This window comes from Triticum dicoccoides, chromosome 4B (genome assembly GCF_002162155.2).
Source record: "Triticum dicoccoides isolate Atlit2015 ecotype Zavitan chromosome 4B, WEW_v2.0, whole genome shotgun sequence".
In the NCBI taxonomy this organism is placed as follows: domain Eukaryota; kingdom Viridiplantae; phylum Streptophyta; class Magnoliopsida; order Poales; family Poaceae; genus Triticum; species Triticum dicoccoides.
This window is the reverse complement of record NC_041387.1, coordinates 756,912-782,274: the sequence shown is the minus strand read 5'-3', so window position 1 is coordinate 782,274 and position 25,363 is coordinate 756,912. Positions and strand designations below refer to the sequence as shown.

At 51.7% G+C, this 25,363-nt stretch overlaps 1 protein-coding gene across 1 annotated transcript in view; it reads right to left on the bottom strand.

The window, feature by feature from the left end:
* Window positions 1-25,138, bottom strand: part of LOC119294374 — a 32,060-nt gene extending 6,922 nt beyond the window's left edge. The window contains exons 1-2 of the mRNA XM_037572569.1: window positions 24,934-25,138; window positions 13,258-13,674 (exon numbers count right to left, since the gene is read on the bottom strand). Of these exons, the coding sequence (XP_037428466.1) occupies window positions 13,258-13,674; window positions 24,934-25,138 (622 nt within the window). The remainder of the gene's footprint in view (window positions 1-13,257; window positions 13,675-24,933) is intronic.
* Between the last annotated feature and the right edge of the window lie 225 nt (window positions 25,139-25,363).

Here is a 25,363-nt window from a genome sequence, read left to right as displayed (position 1 = left end):
GGAAAAGCTCTAGCAAAACGAACTATACGATCTTGTGCTATGCTTAGGATTGGGTCTCGTCCATCACATCATTCTCCTAATGATGTGATCCCGTTGTCAATGACATCTAATGTCCATAGTCAGAAACCATGACTATCTGTCGACCAACGAGCTAGTCAACTAGAGGCTCACTAGGGGCATGTTATGGTCTATGTATTCACACGTGTATTACGATTTCCAGATAATACAGTTATAGCATGAATAAAAGACAATTATCATGAACAAGGAAATATAATAATAACCCTTTTATTATTGCCTCTAGGGCATATTTCCAACAGTCTCCCACTTGCACTAGAGTCAATAATCTAGTTACATTGTGATGAATCGAACACCCATAGAGTTCTGGTGTTGATCATGTTTTGCTCGCGAGAGAGGTTTAGTCAATGGATCTCCGACATTCAGATCCGTATGTACTTTGCAAATATCTATGTCTCCATCTTGAACATTTTCTCGGATGGAGTTGAAACGACGCTTGATGTGCCTGGTCTTCTTGTGAAACCTGGGCTCCTTGGCAAGGGAAATAGCTCCAGTGTTGTCACAGAAGGGTTTGATCGGCCCCAACGCATTGGGTATGACTCCTAGGTCGGTGATGAACTCCTTCACCCAAATAGCTTCATGTGCTGCCTCCGAGGCTGCCATGTACTCCGCTTCACATGTAGATCCCGCCACGACGCTCTGCTTGCAGCTGCACCAGCTTACTGCTCCACCATTCAACATATACACATATCCGGTTTGTGACTTAGAGTCATCCAAATCTGTGCCGAAGCTAGCGTCGACATAACCCTTTACGACGAGCTCTTCGTCACCTCCATAAACGAGAAACATGTCCTTCGTCCTTTTCAGGTACTTTAGGATATTCTTGACCGCTGTCCAGTGTTCCTTGCCGGGATTACTTTGGTACCTTCCTACCAAACTTACGGCAAGGTTTACATCAGGTCTGGTACACAGCATGGCATACATAATAGATCCTATGGCTAAGGCATAGGGGATGACGCTCATCTCTTCTTTATCTTTTGCTGTGGTCGGGCATTGAGCCGAGCTCAATCTCACACCTTGCAGTACAGGCAAGAACCCTTTCTTGGACTGATCCATTTTGAACTTCTTCAAAATTTTATCAAGGTATGTGCTTTGTGAAAGACCTATGAGGCGTCTTGATCTATCCCTATAGATCTTGACGCCTAATATGTAAGCAGCTTCTCCAAGATCCTTCATTGAAAAACACTTATTCAAGTAGGCCTTAATACTGTCCAAGAATTCTATATTATTTCCCATCAAAAGTATGTCATCTACATATAATATGAGAAATGCTACAGAGCTCCCACTCACTTTCTTGTAAACGCAGGCTTCTCCATAAGTCTGCATAAACCCAAACGCTTTGATCATCTCATCAAAGCGAATGTTCCAACTCCGAGATGCTTGCACCAGCCCATAAATGGATCGCTGGAGCTTGCATACTTTGTCAGCGTTCTTAGGATCGACAAAACCTTTCGGCTGCATCATATACAGTTCTTCCTTAAGATGCCCGTTAAGGAATGCCGTTTTGACGTCCATCTGCCATATCTCATAATCATAGTATGCGGCAATTGCTAACATGATTCGGACGGACTTAAGCTTCGCTACGGGAGAGAAAGTCTCATCGTAGTCAATCCCTTGAACTTGCCGATAACCCTTAGCGACAAGTCGAGCTTTATAGATGGTGACATTACCATCCGCGTCCATCTTCTTCTTAAAGATCCATTTGTTTTCTTTCACTCGCCGATCATCGGGCAAGTCAGTCAAAGTCCATACTTTGTTTTCATACATGGATTCTATCTCGGATTTCATGGCTTCAAGCCATTTGTTGGAATCTGGGCCCGCTATCGCTTCTTCATAGTTCGAAGGTTCACCGTTGTCTAACAACATGATTTCCAGGACAGGGTTGCCGTACCACTCTGGTGCGGAACGTGTCCTTGTGGACCTACGAAGTTCAGTAGTAACTTGATCAGAAGTACCTTGATCATCATCATTATTTTCCTCTTCAGTCGGTGTAGGCATCACAGGAACATTTTCCTGAGCTGCACTACTATCCCGTTCAAGAGGTAGTACTTCATCGAGTTCTACTTTCCTCCCACTTACTTCTTTCGAGAGAAACTATTTTTCCAGAAAGGATCCGTTCTTGGCAACAAAGATCTTGCCCTCGGATCTTAAGTAGAAGGTATACCCAATGGTTTCCTTAGGGTATCCTATGAAGACGCATTTTTCCGACTTGGGTTCGAGCTTTTCAGGTTGAAGTTTCTTGACATAAGCATCGCATCCCCAAACTTTTAGAAATGACAGATTAGGTTTCTTCCCAAACCATAATTCATACGGTGTCGTCTCAACGGATTTAGATAGTGCCCTATTTAAAGTGAATGTAGCTGTCTCTAGAGCGTATCCCCAAAATGATAGCGGTAAATCGGTAAGAGACATCATAGACCGCACCATATCCAATAGAGTGCGATTACGACGTTTGGACACACCGTTACGCTGATGTGTTCCAGGCGGCGTGAGTTGTGAAACGATTCCACATTTTCTTAAGTGTGTACCAAATTCGTGACTTCAATACTCTCCTCCACGATCCGATCGTAATAATTTTATCTTTCTGTCACGTTGATTCTCTACCTCATTCTGAAATTCCTTGAACTTTTCAAAGGTCTCAGACTTGTGTTTCATCAAGTAGACATACCCATATCTACTCAAGTCATCAGTGAGAGTGAGAACATAACGATATCCTCCGCGAGCCTCAACGCTCATTGGATCGCACACATCGGTATGTATGATTTCCAACAAGTTGGTTGCTCGCTCCATTGTTCCGGAGAACGGAGTCTTGGTCATTTTGCCCATGAGGCACGGTTCGCATCTGTCAAATGATTCATAATCAAGAGACTCCAAAAGTCCATTAGCATGGAGCTTCTTCATGCGCTTGACACCAATGTGACCAAGGCGGCAGTGCCACAAGTATGTGGGACTATCGTTATCAACTTTACATCTTTTGGTATTCACGCTATGAATATGTGTAACATTACGCTCGAGATTCATTAAGAATAAACCATTGACCATCGGGGCATGACCATAAGACATATCTCTCATATAAATAGAACAACCATTATTCTCGGATTTAAATGAGTAGCCATCTCGTATTAAACGAGATCCAGATACAATGTTCATGCTCAAACTTGGCACCAAATAACAATTATTAAGGTTCAAAACTAATCCCGTTGGTAAATGTAGAGGTAGCGTGCCGACGGCGATCACATTGACCCTGGAACCATTTCCGACGCGCATCGTCACCTCGTCCTTTGCCAGTCTCCGCTTATTCCGCAGCTCCTGCTGTGAGTTACAAATATGAGCAACGGCACCGGTATCAAATACCCAGGAGTTACTACGAGTACTGGTAAGGTACACATCAATTGCATGTATATCAAATATACCTTTGGTGTTGCCGGCCTTCTTATCCGCTAAGTATTTGGGGCAGTTCCGCTTCCAGTGACCCTTCCCCTTGCAATAAAAGCACTCAGTCTCAGGCTTGGGTCCATTCTTTGACTTCTTCCCGGCAACTGGCTTACCGGGTGCGGCAACATCTTTGCCGTCCTTCTTGAAGTTCTTCTTACCCTTGCCCTTCTTGAACTTAGTGGTCTTATTGACCATCAACACTTGATGATCTTTCTTGATTTCAACCTCTGCTGACTTCAGCATTGAAAATACTTCAGGAATGGTCTTCACCATCCCCTGCATATTGTAGTTCAGCACAAAGCTCTTGTAGCTTGGTGGGAGCGACTGAAGGATTCTGTCAATGACCGCCTCATCCGGGAGGTCAATGTCCAGCTGGGACAGGCGGTTGTGCAACCCAGACATTTTGAGTATATGCTCACTGACAGAACTATTTTCCTCCATCTTCCAACTATAGAACTTGTCGGAGACTTCATATCTCTCGACCCAGGCATGAGCTTGGAAAACTAGTTTCAGCTCCTCGAACATCTCATATGCTCCGTGTTGCTCAAAACGCTTTTGGAGCCCCAGTTCTAAGCTGTAAAGCATGCCGCACTGAACGAGGGAGTAATCATTAGCACGAGACTGCCAAGCATTCATAATGTCTTGGTTCTCTGGGATGGGAGCGTCACCTAGCGGTCCTTCTAGGACATATTGTTTCCTGGCAGCTATGAGGATGATCCTCAGGTTCCGGACCCAGTCCGTATAGTTGCTGCCATCATCTTTCAGCTTGGTTTTCTCTAGGAACGCGTTGAAGTTCATGTTGACATGAGCGTTGGCCATTTGATCTACAAGACATATTTTGCAAAGGTTTTAGACTAAGTTCATGATAATTAAGTTCCTCTAATCAAATTAATATAATGAACTCCCACTCAGATTAGACATCCCTCTAGTCATCTAAGTGTTACACGATCCGAGTCGACTAGGCCGTGTCCGATCATCACGTGAGACGGACTAGTCATCGTCGGTGAACATTCTCATGTTGATCGTATCTTCCATACGACCGGTGTTCGACCTTTCGGTCTCCGTGTTCCGAGGCCATGTCTGTACATGCTAGGCTCGTCAAGTTAACCCTAAGTGTTTTGCATGTGTAAAACTGTCTTACACCCACTGTATGTGAACGTAAGGATCTATCACACCCGATCATCACGTGGTGCTTCGAAACGACGAACTTTAGCAACGGTGCACAGTTAGGGGAGAACACTTCTTGAAATTTTTGTAAGGGATCATCTTATTTACTACCGTCGTTCTAAGTAAACAAGATGCATAAACATAATAAACATCACATGCAATTATATAATAGTGACATGATATGGCCAATATCATACAGCTCCTTCAATCTCCATCTTCGGGGCTCCATGATCATCTTCGTCACCGGCATGACACCATGATCTCCATCATCATGATCTCCATCATCATGATCTCCATCATCGTGTCTTCATGACGTTGTCATGCCAACGACTACTTCTACTTCTATGGCTAACGCGTTTAGCAACAAAGTAAGGTAATTTGCATGGCATTTTTTAATGACACGCAGGTCATACAAAAATAAAGACAACTCCTATGGCTCCTGCCGGTTGTCATACTCATCGACATGCAAGTCGTGATTCCTATTATAAGAACATGATCTCATACATCACAATATATCATTCATCATTCATCACAACTTCTGGCCATATCACATCACAAGACAATTGCTGCAAAAACAAGTTAGACGTCCTCTAATTGTTGTTGCATCTTTTACGTGGCTGCAATTGGGTTCTAGCAAGAACGTTTTCTTACCTACGAATAACCACAACGTGATCTTGTCAACTTCTATTTACCCTTCATTAGGACCCTTTTTGTCGAATCCGCTCCAACTAAAGTGGGAGAGACAGACACCAGCCAGCCACCTTATGCAACTAGTGCATATTAGTCGGTGGAACCGGTCTCACGTAAGCGTACGTGTAAGGTTGGTCCGGGCCGCTTCATCCCACAATACCGCTGAAGCAAGATAAGACTAGTAGTGTCAAGCAAGTTGACAAGATCTACGCCCACAACAAAATTGTGTTCTACTCGTGCAATAGAGAACTACGCATAAACCTGGCTCTGATACCACTGTTGGGGAACGTTGCAGAAAATTAAAAATTTTCCTACGGTTTCACCAAGATCCATCTATGAGTTCATCTAAGCAACGAGTCATGGGAGATGCATCTACATACCACTTTGTAGATCGCGAGCGGAAGCGTTCAAAAGAACGGGGTTGAAGTAGTCGTTCTCGTCGTGATCCTATCACCGGAGATCCTAGCACCGAACGGATGGCACCTCCGTGTTCAACACACGTACGGAGCGGATGACGTCTCCTCCTTCTTGATCCAGCAAGGGGAAAGGAGAGGTTGATGATGATGGCTCCAGCAGCAGCACAACGGCGTGGTGGTGGTGGAACAGCAGCACTCCGGTAGGGCTTCGCCAAGCACGTGACGGAGGAGGAAGAGGTGTAGCAGGGGGAGGGGGCGCCAGAACTTCAGGGTGCGGCTGCCCCTCTCCCCCCTCCCTTTATATAGGCCCGCAGGGGGGGCGCCGGCCCTGGGAGATTCAATCTCCCAAGGGGACGGCGGCCAAGGGGGGAGGAGTGCCCCCCAAGGCATGTGGTGCGCCCCCCCCCCCACCCTAGGGTTTCAACCCTAGGCGCAGGGGGTGGGCCTAGGGGGGCGCACCAGCCCACTATGGGCTGGCTCCCTTCCCACTTCAGCCCACGGGGCCCTCCGGGATGGGTGGCCCGACCTGGTGGACCCCCGGGACCCATCCGGTGGTCCCGGTACAATACCAGGTGACCCCGAAACTTTCCCGATGGCCGAAATACCACTTCCTATATATATAAATCTTTACCTCCGGACCATTCCGAAACTCCTCGTGACGTCCGGGATCTCATCCGGGACTCCGAACAACATTCGGTATACTGCATACTCATATTCATACAACCCTAGCGTCACCGAACCTTAAGTGTGTAGACCCTACGGGTTCGGGAGACACGTAGTCATGACCGAGACGGCTCTCGGGCAATAACCAACAGCGGGATCTGGATACCCATGTTGGCTCCCACATGCTCCTCGATGATCTCATCGGATGAACCACGATGTCGAGGATTAGAACAACCCCGTATACAATTCCCTTTGTCATTCGGTACGTTACATGCCCGAGACTCGATCGTCGGTATCCCAATACCTCGTTCAGTCTCGTTACCGGCAAGTCACTTTACTCGTACCGTAATGCATGATCCCGTGACCAAACACTTGGTCACTTTGAGCTCATTGTGATGATGCATTACCGAGTGGGCCCAGAGATACCTCTCTGTCATACGGAGTGACAAATCCCAGTCTCGATCCGTGTCAACCCAACAGACACTTTCGGAGATACCTGTAGTGCACCTTTATAGTCACCCAGTTACGTTGTGACGTTTGGTACACCCAAAGCACTCTTACGGTATCCGGGAGTTACACGATCTCATGGTCTAAGGAAGAGATACTTGACATTGGAAAAGCTCTAGCAAAACGAACTATACGATCTTGTGCTATGCTTAGGATTGGGTCTCGTCCATCACATCATTCTCCTAATGATGTGATCCCGTTGTCAATGACATCTAATGTCCATAGTCAAAAACCATGACTATCTGCCGACCAACGAGCTAGTCAACTAGAGGCTCACTAGGGACATGTTATGGTCTATGTATTCACACGTGTATTACGATTTCCGGATAATACAGTTATAGCATGAACAAAAGACAATTATCATGAACAAGGAAATATAATAATAACCCTTTTATTATTGCCTCTAGGGCATATTTCCAACAAAAATGTCAGCTCGGTTCGAAGGACTCGAATTCCACCATGTAGCCCGGGATAATAACCAGGCAGTAGACGTGTTAGCGCGCATCGGCGCGAAACGAGACGCCGTCCCTCCAAACATCTTCCTGGAACGGCTCTTTAAGCCATCCGTGTTATGGGAAGAGGAGTCCGGAAATAACAATCCGGAGCCAGCTGCATCACCTAACTCAGAGCATTCTGACACAATCGGCGGCTCAGCCATTGAAATAACACCTTCAGCTCACGAAATAATGGCAATAATTGCCCCGTGGACAGAACCATTCCTAGCCTACTTAATTCGGCACGAACTTCCCGAAGACCAAAATGAGGCCCGCTGCATAGTTCGGCGACCTAAAGCCTACAAGGTCCATGAGGGAGAACTTTATAAGAAAAGCACAACCGGAGTCCTTCAAAGGTGTATCTCCGAAGAGGAGGGGCGGAATCTCCTGGTTGAAATTCACGCCGGACTTGGCGGGCACCATGCTGCAGCCCAGGCCGTTGTAGGCAAGGCCTTCCGTACAGGATTTTATTGGCCAACAGCCCGGGCAGATGCTCAGGACTTAGTCCAACGATGCGTCGGTTGCCAGCTCTTTGCTAATCAGAGCCATATGCCACCCACCGCCCTCAAAACTATACCCATTACCTGGCCGTTCGCGGTCTGGGGGCTTGACATGGTTGGACCCCTTAAAGGGGGAACCCACAAGCACAAATACTTATTGGTCATGGTGGACAGATTCACCAAATGGATTGAGGCCAAGCCGGTTAAAACGGCAGAATCCGGACCGCTGATAGACTTCATATCCGGGGTGGTACATCGTTTTGGCGTCCCCCACAGCATCATCACTGGTAACGGCACGAACTTCATGACCGACGAGGTTAAACTCTGGTGCAAAAACATGGGCATCAAGCTCGATTACGCTTCAGTCTATCACCCCCAAACTAACGGTCAAGTCGAGCGAGCAAATGGTCTAATCATGAGCGGCATCAAACCCAGACTAGTGCGGTCCCTCAAGGAATCTAACAAGCACTGGGTAGAGGAGCTCGACTCCGTACTCTGGGGGCTGCGGACCACAACAAACCGAACTACTGGATTCACACCATTTTTCATGGTATATGGCGCAGAGGCAGTTCTGCCCTACGATATAATTCATGACTCACCTCGTGTGCGCATGTACGAAGAAAGAGAAGCCGAGTTGGATCGGCAGGACAGTTTGGACGCCTTAGAGGAGGAGCGGGACGTGGCAAAGGCTCGTTCCGCATGTTATACGCAACAGGCTCGAAGATATCAAAGCAGAGAAGTATGGGCCAAAACTTACAATGTCGGCAAACTCGTTCTACGCCTGCCGGACAAGAAAAAGGACAAAGTTAAGCCCAAGTGGGAAGGTCCCTTCATCATCGACCAAGTCCTGACCGGCGGAGCATACCATCTACGTAAAGCATCTGACAACCGACTCGAGCCGAACCCATGGAACGCAGCCCGTCTCCGAAGATTCTACGCCTAAACACCGGACTCAGAGTTCGTCTCACTCCCCCGTCCACATTTTTATATTTTTTACTGTCTCTTGTCCCCCTCCTTCTTCCCACTTTTTTTTTCTCAATACCTTTTATAGGCTGATTTGCGCTTTGTTCGCACACACTTGATGTGCTCCTAGCACTCATTATACCTGGGGGCTTCTTTACCAGAATCTTATTAATATGGGCTTCACGCCCAATACATGTGTCATACTTCCGCATGTACCTTTTATTCACCATTATATGCATCGATATGACTTAAGTTTTGGCCAAGCTGGGTTGCCTGGCTCCTGTGCTTACCCCTACGTTCCCGATTGTTCCGCTAGGAGGTAAAGGGAGCACCTCTGCGATTGTTACTGCCGGGTCAGCCGGATGTGTACCTCAGACTGGGTGAAGCCGAAAGCTAGCATTCTTAAGAGAATATTCGGTCGGTGACTTGAAAGATGATTTATTACTTACTTATTTATCTGCCCCCAGATGCTTTTTCTACAATTTTCGTAGTCTGGCATTGCACCTTAGGGCATGCCTCCCAGGGAAAGGAACCCTTAACGGAACTATTCTCCCTGGAAGATGTTTCTTACTAACCATGTAATATAACATAATTAGTTGGGCACTTGTCTGATAAAGCAATTATGACCCCGACGCCTTGTCTCCATGCATGCCCCGGTTCTTTTATAACCGTAGGGGTATTCGGACACACTCCGGACTGTTGCGTCCCGAGGTTGAAGCGAAACGATCCGCAAAGACAAATGATCTACAATCCGGCTAGAAGGCATCTTACATGTCATTTCAAATTACATCGTCAAACCGACTGATTGTACTCCTCCTCAATCCCATCTAACAGGCTGTCTAATTTACAGTCCTGTTGGGAATATTTCGCGGCCAGTTCTACTTGGTCGTACATCAAGCTCACAGGGATCTCCTTCCCATCAAGCCCCGCAGGTCTGACCTCGGCCATGTGGTTTGGGTCAGCCTTCGGGTAGCGCGTCTTCACCATGGCCCAGGCCTCCCTGGCGCCCTGACGGCAGGCCGATATCTTCCACAAACGGAGGCGTCGTCGTGCTCCCTGAAGCTTCTCAGCAAGCTCACCAAGGCCCTCGGGTAGGGAGACGGATGGCCATAAAGCCTGAACAACGCCACTCATCGCCTGCCGAACACGTTCGAACAATTGCACCAGCTCGGGAAGTTGGTCACCTGTTGACCTAGGCATTTCCTCCGCAGGGCGACCTGTGAGCACACCTAAAGACATATTTCTGTCAATCGACTTCCTCGCCGAATTCTTCTTTTCAAAGGAATTTGCTCAAGCACTTACTATAAATGCCGCGACGAAGCCGCTGATTCTCCTTCAAGGAGCCAGACAGCTGGGCCCGAACACCTTTCAGCTCTTCTCCTAGCTGGGTGTGGGCATCTTGGAGCTTGTTTCTCTCCTGCTGCACCTTCATAAGCACCCTCTCGCCGGCCTTTAGCTGACGCAGTAGCTGTTGCTTGTCCGGATCTAGTCCGGCGCCCTCTGCAATATTATTGTCAGATTCACGCCGCACTTTGTTAATTAATTATCTTTTCAAAGTACGTCTTACCAGCGGGGGTCTCTGTGGCTCCCCCTGTAGCGGCTCGTGCGGCCTCAAGTTGGGCCTTGCACTCTTGGAGCTCCTGGGACATATGGGTATTCTTCACCGTAAGATCCTACATAGAAATTGATCCTTAAATCAGTTATTTTAACTATTTTAAGTCTCAGGGGCTACTGGCATATATAACTATTAAAATTACTTACACGTATGTCTTTCACATACTGCTCCGTGGCTCTGGTTAACCCATCTTGAGCGGCACGGAGGTGCGCGTTTCCCGCATCAAAGGCATTTAACGCCTCCGGGGAGAAACACGCGTCACGAAGAACTGTCCGGCGACGCCTGTGATTCATGGCACTCTCCACCTCAGACCGGGTTGCAGACAGCCTGTCGGCATCCTCCGTCGGAGGAGCATCCGGCTCATGCCTTGTATTCGCCTCCCCTCCCGGGCCATGCGTTGGAGCATGGCTGGCGGAGGCTTGATTGGCAACCTCTCCGGACACTGTCCGGCGAGTGCTCTTTCTGGAAAGGTTATGAGCATTAATATACCTCCTGGGAATCCTTCCCTTAAAAATAGCGGTGCTCCGTACCGTTGCAGCGACGTTTCAGTTCGCGTCGCACTCCTCTTCCGCCTGCCGGGCCGAACTGACCCTTGTTGGTCGGCCACCGCGGGTTCGGCTTCCCGCCTTAAAGGCACCTCCTGTGATGCACCATCAGTATGGGATGGTCAGAATTGAGCACGGATCAAATGATGGTGTCAAGACCTCGGTCGTAGTCACTTGGGAGGCCAGAAATAAACCGGGATAGTCAGCCGTAATGGCGACTAAAGCATTGTCTATGCTGAGCTGGTGGAACACCCCGTCGATCAGTTCCACCGCTAAGTCCGAATCCTCTTCGGAGGCCGGATCAAGGGACCTTTCTGGATCCTCGGGTTGTGGAGGTAGGCTTTTTATGCCCTCCACATCCCGACGCAGTTCCTGCGTCAAAATCATACAATAAGACAATTGCCTTTAAAGGCACGGATCAAATATGCATGCGACCGCTTACCCAGCTCCGAGGGTTGTTCATGGAAAATCCGTTCAGAGGATTCGTGCGGAGGAAGTCCTCCTTCTCCCCCTTGTACAAGCCGGACAGGATCTTCACCAGGTCGTCGGCTGAGCCAGGTCCCTTGCGGCCGTGACGGGTGGCGTCATCGTCTCCATTGAAGTCCCACATGGGGTAGCCCCTATATTGGAGCGGCTGCACCCCGCGCATAATGCATGTGGCCATGACTCCGATCATGGTTAATCCGGAATGGGCTAGCAGCCGTATCCGGCCCATCAAGTAATGGACGCTCCTATCATCTTCTCGTTGAGGGCTCCGTGGGCGCCAACTCAGGCGTTTCTTCAGTGGAGTGTTGCTGAACTCCGGAAGGCCGATTCGGACTGGATCCGGCAGCAGAGCGTCCTCCATATAAAACCACTCCGAAAGGCCAGTCTTCGGACGCCTTCTTCGGGGTCCCGGACAAGTATCTGGTCCCGGCGATGCGCCATATTTCGGCTCCGCCCACTTGATATATCGACCCCTCGTGAGAGCGGGGTACGAGGCAAACCAACCTCTTCCACAGCGCAAAATGGGGCTCAATGCCCAAGAACAGCTCACACAGAGCTAGGAAGCCCGCGATGTGCAAAATGGAGGTAGGTGTAAGATGATGAAGCTGGAGTCCGTAGAACTCCAGGAGCCCCCGGAGAAACGGATGTATAGGTAATCCGAGTCCCCTTATTAAGTAGGGGACGAAGCACACCCGCTCTCCTTTGGAGGGATTGGGGGCGCTCTCCGCCTGCTTCACACCCTTGTAGGTGGCCAGTCCGGCTCGAACCGGAACCATGAAGGCCGGGGGAAGATATCCCTCTGCTTGGAGCGTCACTAACTCGCTGTGCGGGACTGAGCATCTCCTCCAATCTCCTGGCTTAGGGCTGGGAGCGCGAGAAGAGGAGCCGCGTCGACTGTCCATGATGGAATGGGTTTTGTGTCAGATGCGCCTCGACGAGTACTTGAGGAAGGAGGACGGTCTGATTTGGATCTGGATCCTCGCCTCTCTTATAGGCAGCTTATTTGCGCAGCTAGGGGGTAAAACATAAAAATACCCCGGCTTTTCGCATTCGTACGACGTGTGGAAGAAGTCCATTATTGGACGCGGAAGCCAAGGAGCGCAGCATTTATGAAGCAACCGGACACTATCCGGCAAACACATGGAGCATGGAGAAGAACCCGCCTTGCAAACGCCGAAGACAACATACGCGCCGGATTCGTCGTTATTGAAGCCTGGTTCGGGGGCTACTGAGGGAGTCCCGGACTAGGGGGTGTCCGGATAGCCGAACTATCATTATTGGCCGGACTCCAAGACTATGAAGATACAAGATTGAAGACTTCGTCCCGTGTCCGGATGGGACTTTCCTTGGCGTGGAAGGCAAGCTTGGCGATATGGATATATAGATCTCCTACCTTTGTAACCGACTCTGTGTAACCCTAACCCTCTCCGGTGTCTATATAAACCGGATGGCCCTAGCCCATAGGACGAACAACAATCATACCATAGGCTAGCTTCTAGGGTTTAGCCTCCTTGATCTCGTGGTAGATCTACTCTTGTAAGACACATCATCAATATTAATCAAGCAGGACGTAGGGTTTTACCTCCATCAAGAGGGCCCGAACCTGGGTAAAACATCGTGTACCTCGTCTCCTGTTATCATCCGACTAGACGCACAGTTCGGGACCCCCTACCCGAGATCCGTCGGTTTTGACACCGACACCCTCCCTTGCTCCATTGATGCAATAGAACATAGCATGGAATCTTGGACCTGGATGGGGGATTTTTTCAGTGGGTGTTGGAGTTACAGTAGTGACTACTACTCTACTCCCAGGGTTTGTATCCATCACTGTTTGAGCATAGTCTTTCAACCTAGGGTATTGCTTCTTGTGGTCTCCTAGCACAGCATCAATAGCTATGTTCTTTGCTCTATATGCCATTGACTTGGGCACATCCACACCATACTTCTCCATGCAAGCATCAATCAAAGTCTGAATGCCAGTTGTTAGATCAGATCTGAACAGTGACTCATACTTCTGTGCAAGCCACTTGGCACTTACCCTTGTTGTCTCTGTACTAATAGGGCAAGTATGCTTAATTATCATCTTCTTAATCACAAAAGTAGTTTCACCTTTTATAACTGCGGCCACCATAAAGAAGTTGCAATGTTTTTGGTTGCATTCTACAATTATTCTTTGATCTGAGTTCCTATGATATCTGAAGTTTCTTTCTTGAGTGATGTGTAAGGTCAACAAAGCCTCTCTGAATTGATGTTGATCCAAGAAACACATGTGTAGACATAATTGCTCATGTGGTGCCTCCATTTTCTCATTGTACCATTTTCTAGGAGGCCTCTGCTTTGCCCTACTCTTTGTCGGTGTACTAGAATAGGGGTACCCTAGTATCCCGAACTTGTGCACGGGCAATTGCAGCACCCCGCGGCAAGGCTTGCCGGGTGACCGCCAAGGTCCTCCGTGGTTCCATTGGAGCCATTCAAGAACAAAGTATTTAAGCCAAGGAGACAAGGCCCCGGCAAGAGGAGCTTGCCGGGAAGGCCAATCAAGGCATCACAAGGAACTTGCCGCGACGCGCCGCGCGTCCCGGCAAGGCCCAGTGAGCGACAAGCTTCCGGGCACAGCAAAACAACGATCGCGGCAAGGCGCTTGCCGCGGCAAGCGGCCACTCTATACCTACGCTCCAGCACATCCACCAACGTGTCGCCCTGGGGGCCTTTCCAGGCGCGCGTGGCGAGAGGCTGTGCAGCCAGCGGTGCGCGGTGGCATGCGACGCTGACAAGATCGCCATCGTGGCAAGCGGTGGCGTCCCTGACGGTCCCTTTTTGCACTGTTTGGGTGATGCGGACTGGCATTTAATGCCTTTGTCCCCTGCCGTCAGGGTTAGGTAGGATACACTGTACAGGTAGCTGTACCAAACACCCCTCTTTTTCCAGTTTTACCCTTGTATACGTTGCCACCTGTCGGTGACCCCTTGAGCATATAAAAGGAGGCCCATGCGCAACGTAGAGGAGGGGGTCAGCTGGAAACCAGAAAACACTCATGCTCGGTTTCGTGTGTACTATAGCACTCAGCACACCCGAGCAAGAACTCAATACAATCAGACAAGCAGCAGTAGGAGTATTATCTCTCCGGAGAGCTCCGAAGCTGGGTAAACTGCTCGTGTGCTTCGCCTCGATCTGCTCTTCGTGCGATCTCCGCCCCCCGCCAAACCGAAAAGGGGCTCGGTCCGCCGGCCCCATGGGTGTTCGTGGATCAGCTTCCCCGACATCTTTGGCGCGCCAGGTAGGGGGCGTCGAGGTTGTGTGAACCTGATCTGGCGTGCACACGAGCTAGATCTTCATCTTCTTCATCGACATGCCACCGAAGAAGAAGACTTCGGCGGCAGTTGTTCCGTCCACGTCAATCCCACCACCCCCGGAGCAAATGAGTGGTGGGGAAGACGCCGGCGGAAGAACGGACATCGACGAGGGAGCTCACGACGCTGCCAGGTCCAAGGACAAGGCTGCGCAGACCTCGGCGTCCGTACATGTTCCGCGCCCATCTCAAGAGGCGCAGGACCGACAGCGTCATGGTACTCGCAGTACCATACATTTGTTGGGCCAAGATCGAGCTGGTGGATCTCGGGGTGCTCAAGACCAGCATGCACGCCAACATGCTGGCACGAGCGAGGCACGGTCGCCTAGACGGGATACTGCTCCTTCTAACATAGTTAGAAGTCCGAGCATATCCCGCTCCTCGCACCGTTCGCCACTGCCACCCACCACTCCAGCAGAAGCTTTGGCGCGAGCTCAACTGCTCCTGGATTACCCTCCAACGAAGACAAGATCGACGGATGGAGGGCCACCATTCAGAGTCTCATCGGCTTCGCCAACGGCGACACTCCGCGGCAGCCGAGTGCATCGCTGCCGCGGCAGGAACGCCAGGCACGAGCCGATGGCAAAGAAACCGGTGGGGTTGCGACCACTCTGCACTCTCCACCCCGAAGGCCAAGATCGCCGACTCGCCGGATCCACCTCGACAGCGACTCCACTGCATCATCGGATCCACGAGCTCATCCCGATCAGCGCCAAGTTCTTCACGAACGACAGCAAGAAGACGCTCGTACTCGCATCGAGCGCCGAAGAGAAGCGCGACGTCAATCAGACCAGCGCGTTGGGCCCTCTGTCGACATGCACGCGCCAGGGGAACCAGGCGACTTGCCGTACGCGGTAGGTTGCCCTGCGTTCACTCGTGAGCTGCGGCAAGTCCAGTGGCCCAGCACGAAGAATTTCAAGCCAGACGTGCCAGAGAAGTACGACGGCAAGTCGCATCCGTCGGAGTTCCTCAGCATCTACACCATCGCGGTGCAAGCTGTCGGGGGACGGGACGACAAGATCCTTGCCAACTACTTCCCGCTGGTGCTCAAACCCAATGTCAGATCCTGGCTCATGCACTTGCCGGATAACTCCATATCCTCCTGGGCAGATCTATGCCATCAGTTTGTCGGCGCCTTTACAGGCGGCCACAAGCCCCATGGCCAAGAGAGCGATCTTCATCTGCTCGCCCAGAAGGAAGGAGAACCCCTGCGTAAGTACATTCTGAGATTCAGCCGTGTCCAGCACAACATCCCAGATGTCCACCCTGCCGCGGTAATCAGTGCGTTCCATCAGAACGTACGGAACCGCACGATGCGGGAGGAGATGACGATGTGCAAGATCGGAGACGTCAGTGAGTTATATGCCCTGGCCGACAAGTGTGCACGTGCTGAGGAAGGGAGGAAACTTCCCGGAGAGAATATAGGAGCAGGAGGATCTGATAGTGAGGAGACTGCCCCGGCAAAGAGAAGCCGGCGGCGGAACAACAGAAAGAAGAAAGGCAAAGATGTGCTAGTCGTTGAGCAGTCCGGCAAGCAAGCCAAAGCTTGTAGCTCCGACAAGGAGATTGCCGCAGGCACCAACCACCAGGCTGTGGTGGTCACCGACAAGCAGGACGGCACCAACAAGCAGTACTGCAAGATCCACCGCACCAAGGGCCACGACCTCCAGAGCTGCAAGAAGGTCGAGCAGCTTGTCGAGCAGCAAAAGGCTGAATACGAGCGACGCGACAAGGAGAAAGCCCAGGAAGGTGCTGGAGGATCCGGCAAGAAACGTCCCGGCCGAGGAGGACGCCGTGGCAAGGCCAAGCAGCGGCAAGGAGACAGACCTCCCCGCGGCCGCGACAAGGATGAAGATGACGACGACGATGAAGATATGGATGATGACGAGACCGATGAGCAGGAGTTCCAGAAAGCCACAGAGGTCCTGTGCGTTGACGGTGGTGCTTCTCTGCATACTTCACACTGCCAGCTCAAGCAGTGGGTGCGGGAAGTCAATGCAGCAGAACCACCCGTCGAGTCACGCAAGCCTCTGAAATGGTCTAGCACGCCTATCATCTTTGATATTGAGGACCACCCTGATCGCATAACTGCGGTAGGGTGCTTGCCGATGTTGGTTTCACCAACTATCCGCAACCTCAAAGTCACTAAGATGCTAGTTGACGGCGGGGCCGGCTTGAACCTGATCTCCTCCGCGGTGCTCCAGAAACTCCAGATCCCTGATAGCGAGCTCGAAGAGACCGGCACATTCCAAGAAATCAATCCGAGAAGGAGCAGGCCGAAGGGAAAGATCACGTTGCCGGTAACATTTGGCAGTGAGTTGAACTTCAGGACTGAGAGGGTCACTTTTGACGTTGCTGATTTTCCATTACCTTACAATGGGATACTCGGCCGTCTAGCGCTCGCCAAATTCATGGTAGCCTCTCACTATGCATACAACGTACTGAAGATGCCAGGCCCGATAAGTGTCATCTCTGTCCTTGGTGACAAGAAGGATGCTCTTATCTGCGCGACAAGATCTACCGGGAAGCAGCAGCAACAACAGATCGCAAATCACTTGCCGTTGAAGCTCCCGGGGCAAAGAAGAAGACCAAGTCCGGCAAGAGTTCTGATGCCCACTCCGGCAAGCGCACCTCTTCGGAGTGCTGCGCTACCGTCGAGGATGCACCATCGAGCTCCACCGGCAAGTGTAAGAAGACAATGACAGCTCCACCAGAGACCAAGAAGGTGTCCGCCAAGGAGGACAGCACTGGTGGTACCTTCACCATCAGCGCCACTCTCGACCCTAAATAGGAAAGCGCGCTCGTTGCTTTCCTGCGGGCGAACGTCGACGTGTTTGCATGGCAACCGTCTGACATCCCCGGTGTTCCCAGGAAAGTAATCGAGCACCATCTTGCCGTCTGTCCTCATGCGCGGCCCGTCAAGCAGAAAGTCAAGAAACAGACAGTGGAGCGCCAAGAATGCATTGCAGAGGAGATCAAGAAATTGGAAGCAGCAGGCCTTGTCAGAGGAGTGCTCCATCCTACGTGGTTGGCCAATCCTGTAGTCGTGCGTAAGGCAAACGGGAAATGGAGGCTTTGTATCGACTTTACCGATGTTAATAAAGCTTGTCCCAAAGACCCATTTCCCTTGCCGCGCATCGACCAGATTGTTGACTCCACAGCCGGATGTGACTTGCTTTCATTTCTTGATGCATACTCAGGATACCATCAGATCTTCATGGCAGAAGAGGATGAGGAGAAGACCGCATTCATCACCCCATGTGGCACATACTGTTTCGTACGGATGCCTTTCGGTTTAAAGAATGCTGGTTCAACATTTGCAAGGGTAGTCCATGATGCTTTTGAACCACAAATGCACAGAAATGTGGAAGCCTACATGGATGACATAGTGGTCAAGAGCAAGGACAAGGCGACTCTGATTCAAGATTTAGACGAAACCTTTGCAAGTCTGCGCAAGATCAACCTCAAGCTTAACCCCGAGAAGTGTGTGTTTGGAGTCCCTTCCGGCAAGCTTCTCGGGTTCTTCGTGTCTCAGCGGGGAATTGAAGCCAATCCCGACAAGATCAAGGCCATTGAGCAAATTGAAGCACCAAAGCGCGTCAAGGATGTACGAAGATTTGCTGGTTGCGTAGCTGCTCTCAGCAGGTTTATCTCTAGGTCTGCTGAGCGCGCCCTGCCATTTTTCAAAATTTTGAAAAAGGCAGGTCCAATGAAATGGACTCCGGAGGCGGAGGCTGCACTGCAGGACTTGAAGAGATACCTGTCCTCCACTCCAACACTTGTCGCACCTAAGCCACAAGTAGCGGAGAGGGAGGCAGATGATGAGCCAGCAACCACGGCAGATGCATCCAGCGACAAGCAGGGGACTTCACCGGCAAGCTCTGGTCCCGACAAAGATAGATCTGCGCAGGACCATGAGAAGATGCAGAAAAGGAACTGTCTTGCTTTGGCCTTAAGTTTGAAAGCACTTCAACTATCCAAAGCAGAGCATTGGCAGAGTTCATAGCAGAATGGACGCCAACACAAGATGAAGAAATTCCAGAAACGAGCATCCCCGTCAAAGAAGTAAGCAAAGAGTGGCTGATGTACTTTGATGGTGCTTTCTCGCTGCAAGGCACCGGTGCGGGCGTACTGCTTGTCGCACCCACCGGAGAGAACCTCAAGTACGTAGTCCAGATGCACTTTCCCAAGGAGCAAGCAACGAACAATACTGTAGAGTATGAAGGTTTGCTTGCCGGTCTCAGGATCGCAGCAGACCTTGGGATCAAGAAGCTCATTGTCAGGGGTGACTCATAGCTTGTCGTCCGCCAAGTGAACAAGAATTATCAGAGTCCGTTGATGGAAGCTTACGTTGATGAAGTGAGAAAGCTAGAAGGGCGCTTTGACGGCCTACAGATGGAACATGTTCCAAGAGCTCAGAATGACATCGCCGATGGCCTGTCGAAGTGCGCTGCACTTAAGTTACCTGTGGAACCAGGGATCTTTGTGCTCAAGCTGACTCAACCATCCGTAACGCCATCAACTGGACAGAGCAAGAAGAGGAAGTTGATTTCTGGTGACTATTTTCCGACAGAGCTCCCCTAAGCCGCCGCCAAGAGGGTCATCAAAATCAACACCAAGGGTGCTGAGGAGCAGTCTGCTCCGACAAGCCCTAGGGTTTGTTCCATTGAAGCAGACGCTCCCGACAAGTTTTGCTCCGGCAAGCTTGCCGGGGAACATCAAGCTCCGGTAGAGCCACAAGTTCTCGTCGTGGAAGTGGATGTTCCCACAACAGCAGATGTGCCTTTAGTCCTTGTTGTCGAGCCGCAAGCTCCAGCATGGGCACAGCACATTGTCCGTTTCCTTCAGACAGAAGAACTTCCCGAAGAGCAAGAAGAAGCGGAAAGAGTAGCTAGGCAGTCAAGTATGTACCAGTTTGTCGACAGCACACTGTACAGAAGAAGACTCAACGGCGTGAAATTGAAGTGTATTCGCCGGGAAGAAGGACAAGAGCTGTTGGTAGAGATACATGGAGGCATATGTGGTCACCACATTGGAGCAAGAGCACTTGCCGGCAAAGCGTTCCGGCAAGGTTTCTTTTGGATGACAGCCCTCCAGGATGCAACTGCACAAGTAACCAAGTGTGAAGCGTGCCAGTTCCATTCCAAGAAGATACACCAGCCAGCTCAAGCTCTCCAGACGATCCCTTTATCCTGGGCATTTTCGGTCTGGGGCCTCGACATCCTCGGCCCCTTTCCCCGAGCTGTCGGGGGCTTTGAGTACTTGTACATTGCAATTGACAAGTTCACAAAGTGGCCGGAAGTGGAAGCAGTGAGGAAGGTGACAGCACAGTCAGTAGTCAAGTTCTCCAGGTCGATTGTTTGCCGCTTCGGGATCCCTAACAGGATCATCACCGACAATGGCACGCAATTCACGAGCCGCACCTTCATGCAGTACGTCCAAGATCTTGGCGCCAAGGTCTGCTTCGCTTCTGTTGCTCATCCGAGAAGCAACGGTCAAGCGGAGAGGGCAAATGCTAAAGTGCTGCACGGGCTCAAGACCAGAACTTTCGGCAGGCTGCACAAGTGCGGAAAGAATTGGATCGAGGAGCTGCCGGTGGTTCTTTGGTCGATCAGGACGACGCCAAATCGAGCCACTGGCCAGACACCTTTCGCTCTAGTCTATGGAGCAGAGGCAGTTCTCCCCACGGAACTCGTATACGGGTCACCTCGAGTGCTTGCTTATGATGAGCTCGAGCAAGAGCAGCTGCGACAAGATGACGCGCTGCTCCTTGAGGGGGACCGTCTTCAGGCTGCTGTACGAGCTGCTCGATACCAGCAAGCTTTGCGCCGCTACCATAGCCGCAAAGTTAGTGCCAGAAGTCTCGAGGAAGGCGACCTTGTTCTTCAGCGTGTTCAGTCCGCCAAGAATTCCAACAAGTGGACGCCGAAGTGGGAAGGCCCTTACCGGGTGAAACGAGTCACTAGGCCTGGCGTTGTCCGCCTTGAGACCGAAGATGGCAGTCCGATGAGCAACTCCTGGAACATTGAGCATCTTCGTAAGTTTTACCCATAAGGCGCGTTTGCCAGAACCTGTTCCGGCAACCACCTTTTGCACAAGTCTTGCCGATGTTGCATGTAATCCTTTATACAAAGCCGGGCGCAGACCCCGTGCATAAGTAAAACTCATGTGCTCCGCACATCTTGTCAATATCATGCTATCTACTTTATTTTTTGCATGCGTTATCTGACACTTTGTGCAACACCTACCCCCGGTAAGCAATAACGAGCCGTAAGGCTCATATCTTTATTTTATCTTCTTTCTCTTTCTCAAAGGAAAGAAAGGTTCCCTCGCCCACAAGTTTGCCGGGGGGGGGGGGGAGAAGATAATGGCGTGGACCAGGCATCGTTCAAGGAAGTTTCGCCTTACCGGAAAGCAAGCGACAGAAAAGCTAAGTTGCCAAAGTTTGAGCAATCAGTTTTAATTTTTAAGTTATCTTCCTCGAACGACCGTGCTTTGTATGGAAAACCTGTGCGCGGAGGAACCAACTCGTAGCTAGTTGCGCCCTTACTTTGTTTCGAGTCCGCTCGACAACTTAAGTGAGCTGCGACTAGTTGCGACAAGGTTTCTTGTCGGTAGCGGCACCGCCAGCAGGCTGCTGATGTCCCGCACTCAGCACTCGCGGCCCAGGTGCCTGCACCGACAAGTTCCCTAAAAGCGTAGGGCAAAAACATACAAAGGAAGGAATCAAGTAAAGGAAATAACACAGCAAATTTCTACCCAAAACAGAGTTATATTACAATATAGCTTGTCGCAGCTCTAATAGATTGTTTTCATAACATGACCAGCAGCGACAAGAAAAAGAGAAAACGGGCGGCTTAATCTACGCGATCGCCCTCAACCCTCTTGATCCCGCTCACCTTGTCCACAATGGGTGCGACAAGGGCCTTGAGAGCTTCCAGATCAGCGTCCGGCGGCAAGGACTTGAGGACGTTGGTGAAGTTGAGGCCTGGGTTGCGGAAGGCCACCTTCATCAGCACCTTCTGGAGAGCTCCTGCGCAGATCTTGCGCGACTCGTCGGCCAGCTACTTTGGGATCTTCTCCCGGAGTCGCTGGAGGGCCTTCGCCACGCCTTTGAAGAACAAGCTGAGCTTGGCGCTGGGTTGGAGGTGCTCGTCGGAGGAGTACCCGAGATCCTCCATCCCCAGCTGTGCCAGCTCCCCGTCGATGGCGGCGGCAAGATCCACAAGACCCTCGGTCCAGTGCTCCATAGTCTCCCTGAAAGCGTCGTGGGCGGTAGCAGCACTCGCCAGCAGCGCCTCGTCGGCCTTGATCTTCTCCGACAAGGCCACCTCCCGCTCCCTGGCGCCGTCCAGCGTCTGAGTCAAAGTAGCCAACTTCAACTCGAGATCTGCATTGGAATCCTTGGCGGCGCTGAGCTCCTTGCTCCTCTCAGCGAGAAGACCCTGCAGCTCACCATGAGCGGCAGCGTCCTTCTCGCGCTCATGCTTGAGCGCGGCAAGCTCCTCGCCGCTCACCCTGAGATCGGCTTCCAGCTGCGCCACCTTCGTTTCCAGCTCCTTCTTGGCGGCCTCGGCAGCTTCGGCAGCATCCCTTGCTTCCTTGAGAGCCCCGCCAATTGCTTGCTCACGCGCGTTAAGCTCCTCCTCGTGGCTGTCGAGATTGACCTTGCGCTGCGCCAACTCTCCTTCCTGCGCAAATAGATTTTCAGCGACAAGCCGTTGTTGCTCTTCAACCTCAGCCTTCGCGAGGAGAAAAGCTTTCCACTCCTCGGCGACTTGCTCCCTCTCCTCCGCAGGGATCGGAGAGTTTCCTGCCTGAGACCCCAGAGCTCCTCAGTGCGCTTCTCAATATCCACTCCCGCCCTCGCGACAAGTGCTTCTCGGGACGCCAGCTTAGCTTGTCGGGCGCGGTAGAGCGACAGCAGCTTCCGCAGCAGCCGCTCCTCCTCAGACTCGTCGCTGCTGCTGCTTGGCGCGTCGACCAGCGTCAGCCCAGCGGAGGCGAGCACTTCTCCGTCCAAAATTTCTCTTTCGACCGGCGCCCTGGAGCTTGACGCCCAGGGGAGCTTGATGAAGATACCGTCGCCGGCATTCAAGTAGGCGCCGGGCTGGGGCTCTTCGGAGCCTGGCGCTGCAGCATCGGCGGAGGGATCGGCGGTCGGCGCAGCACCTAGCGCTCCTGTGGCCTCGGGGCCGTCAGTGCGATCGCCGGATCCCTCGCCAGCTTCTGCGGCGGCAGCCTTGGCGGCCTCTTCGCCGGCGGGATCATCAGCGCCGGCCTCTTCTTCGGTGGCGGCGGCATCGTCGTTGTTGCCGCACGCGTTCTCCTCGCCGGCGGCCTCAGTTTCCATCAGCTCCGTGGCAGGTGGATCTGGTGACCGAAGAGGATAGAAAGGTCAAGCAAATATTCAAAAAGAAAATCAAAAGAATTCAGAGAATGGCGGGCAGAGCCCGTAGTAGAAGAACAGCGCGAAGAAGGGATATCCGTTCGGAGCTAGTCTCGAAGCGGCAGCCGGGAGTACCTTCGTGCGCGGATGCGCTCGCGTTTCCGTCGACCAGAAGAGGCAGTAGTACTCCCTCAGCTCCTTCGCGCCTAGCTGAGGGGGGAAGATGGCCCGCTCCTTCCGCAGCGCCGCGAGCCGCTGCGCCTTGACCGATTTCACGCCCTTCCCCTTGTCGGCTTTCGGAGCCATGGCGAAGGTGGTGGGGGAGATCGGCGGCGTTGGTGGTGCTGGTGGCAATGGGGGGCGGAGCGCTCCTCTCTTTCAGCTTCGGGAAGAAGGGGGGAGCGGCGGAGATTTGTGAAGATTGGAGTAACAACCGGCAGGATGGGCGAACTGCTCCTGTTTCCCCTGCTTATAAAGAGGGAGGGGGCGGACGTTTCGTCCTTCCGAATAAAGAAACCACCCACGATCTCTCCCACGATGCCGCATTCGACGCGTGCCGTTGGGGGAGGGCGCGGTGGGTACGGAGTATGATACGGCGTGACCCTGGCCCCGCGTGCCCGTGCCCTGTTTTGGGCCTGGCCCAACAGCACTCGGCACCGTGTGTGACCCAGGCCCGGGGGCTCCTGTCGGTGTACTAGAATAGGGGTACCCTAGTATCCCGAACTTGTGCACGGGCAGTTGCAGTGCCCCACGGCAAGGCTTGCCAGGTGACCGCCAAGGTCCTCCGTGGTTCCTTTGGAGCCATTCAAGAACAAAGTATTTAAGCCAAGGAGACAAGGCCCCGGCAAGAGGAGCTTGCCGGGAAGGCCAATCAAGGCATCACAAGGAACTTGCCGCGACGCACCGCGCATCCCGGCAAGGCCCGGTGAGCGACAAGCTTCTGGGCACGGCAAGACAATGACCGCGGCAAGGCGCTTGCCGCGGCAAGCGGCCACTCTGTACCTACGCTCCAGCACATCCACCAACGTGTCGCCCTGGAGGCCTTTCCAGGCGCATGTGGCGAGAGGCTGTGCAGCCAGCGGTGCGCGGTGGCATGCGACGCTGACAAGATCGCCATCATGGCGAGCGGTGGCGTCCCTGACGGTCCCTTTTTGCACTGTTTGGGCGACGCAGACGGGCATTTAATGCCTTTGTCCCCTGCCGTCAGGGTTAGGTAGGATACACTGTACAGGTAGCTGTACCAACCACCCCTCTTTTTTCATTTTTACCTTTGTATACGTTGCCACCTGTCGGTGACCCCTTGAGCATATAAAAGGAGGCCCATGCGCAACGTAGAGGAGGGGGTCGGCTGGAAACCAGAAAACACTCACGCTCGGTTTCGTGTGTACTGTAGCACTCAGCACACCCGAGCAAGAACTCAATACAATCAGACAAGCAGCAGTAGGAGTATTATCTCTCCGGAGAGCTCCGAAGCTGGGTAAACTGCTCGTGTGCTTCGCCTCGATCTGCTCTTCATGCGATCTCCGCCCCCCGCCGAACCGAAAAGGGGCTCGGTCCGCCGGCCCCATAGGTGTTCATGGATCAGCTTCCCCGACACTCTTCCTTTTCTTTGGCAGCAGAAATGACAATGGCTCAAAACCATCATCATCAGCCTCCTTCAACAATCCTTTCTCTTCTTCATCAGATGAAGGTTTGAAATCAGGTTCCTCCTCTGGTACTACACTTGAATGTGACCTTGTTGTAGGCCCTCTCCTAACTGGAAGCTTCTGTTTCTTCTTCTTCTTCTCTTCATGTACAATTACAGTTTCTTCATCCCGCGAAACAACTTTGTCATCTTCATCCATTTGAAAAGGTTCCTCAACCTCTGTATCACCCTCATAATGCACCACTTCTTCCTCCTCAGATTCTTCATCATCTGTTTCTTTCTCTTCCATTTCATCATACTCTTTCTGTTTCTTTCCCTCAGCCATCTCTATGTCATCAGCATCACCCATATAAAAGGTGGTACATCACTGTCCTCTTCACCTTCACAATCAGAACCACCACTGCCATCATATCCCTCTTCTTCT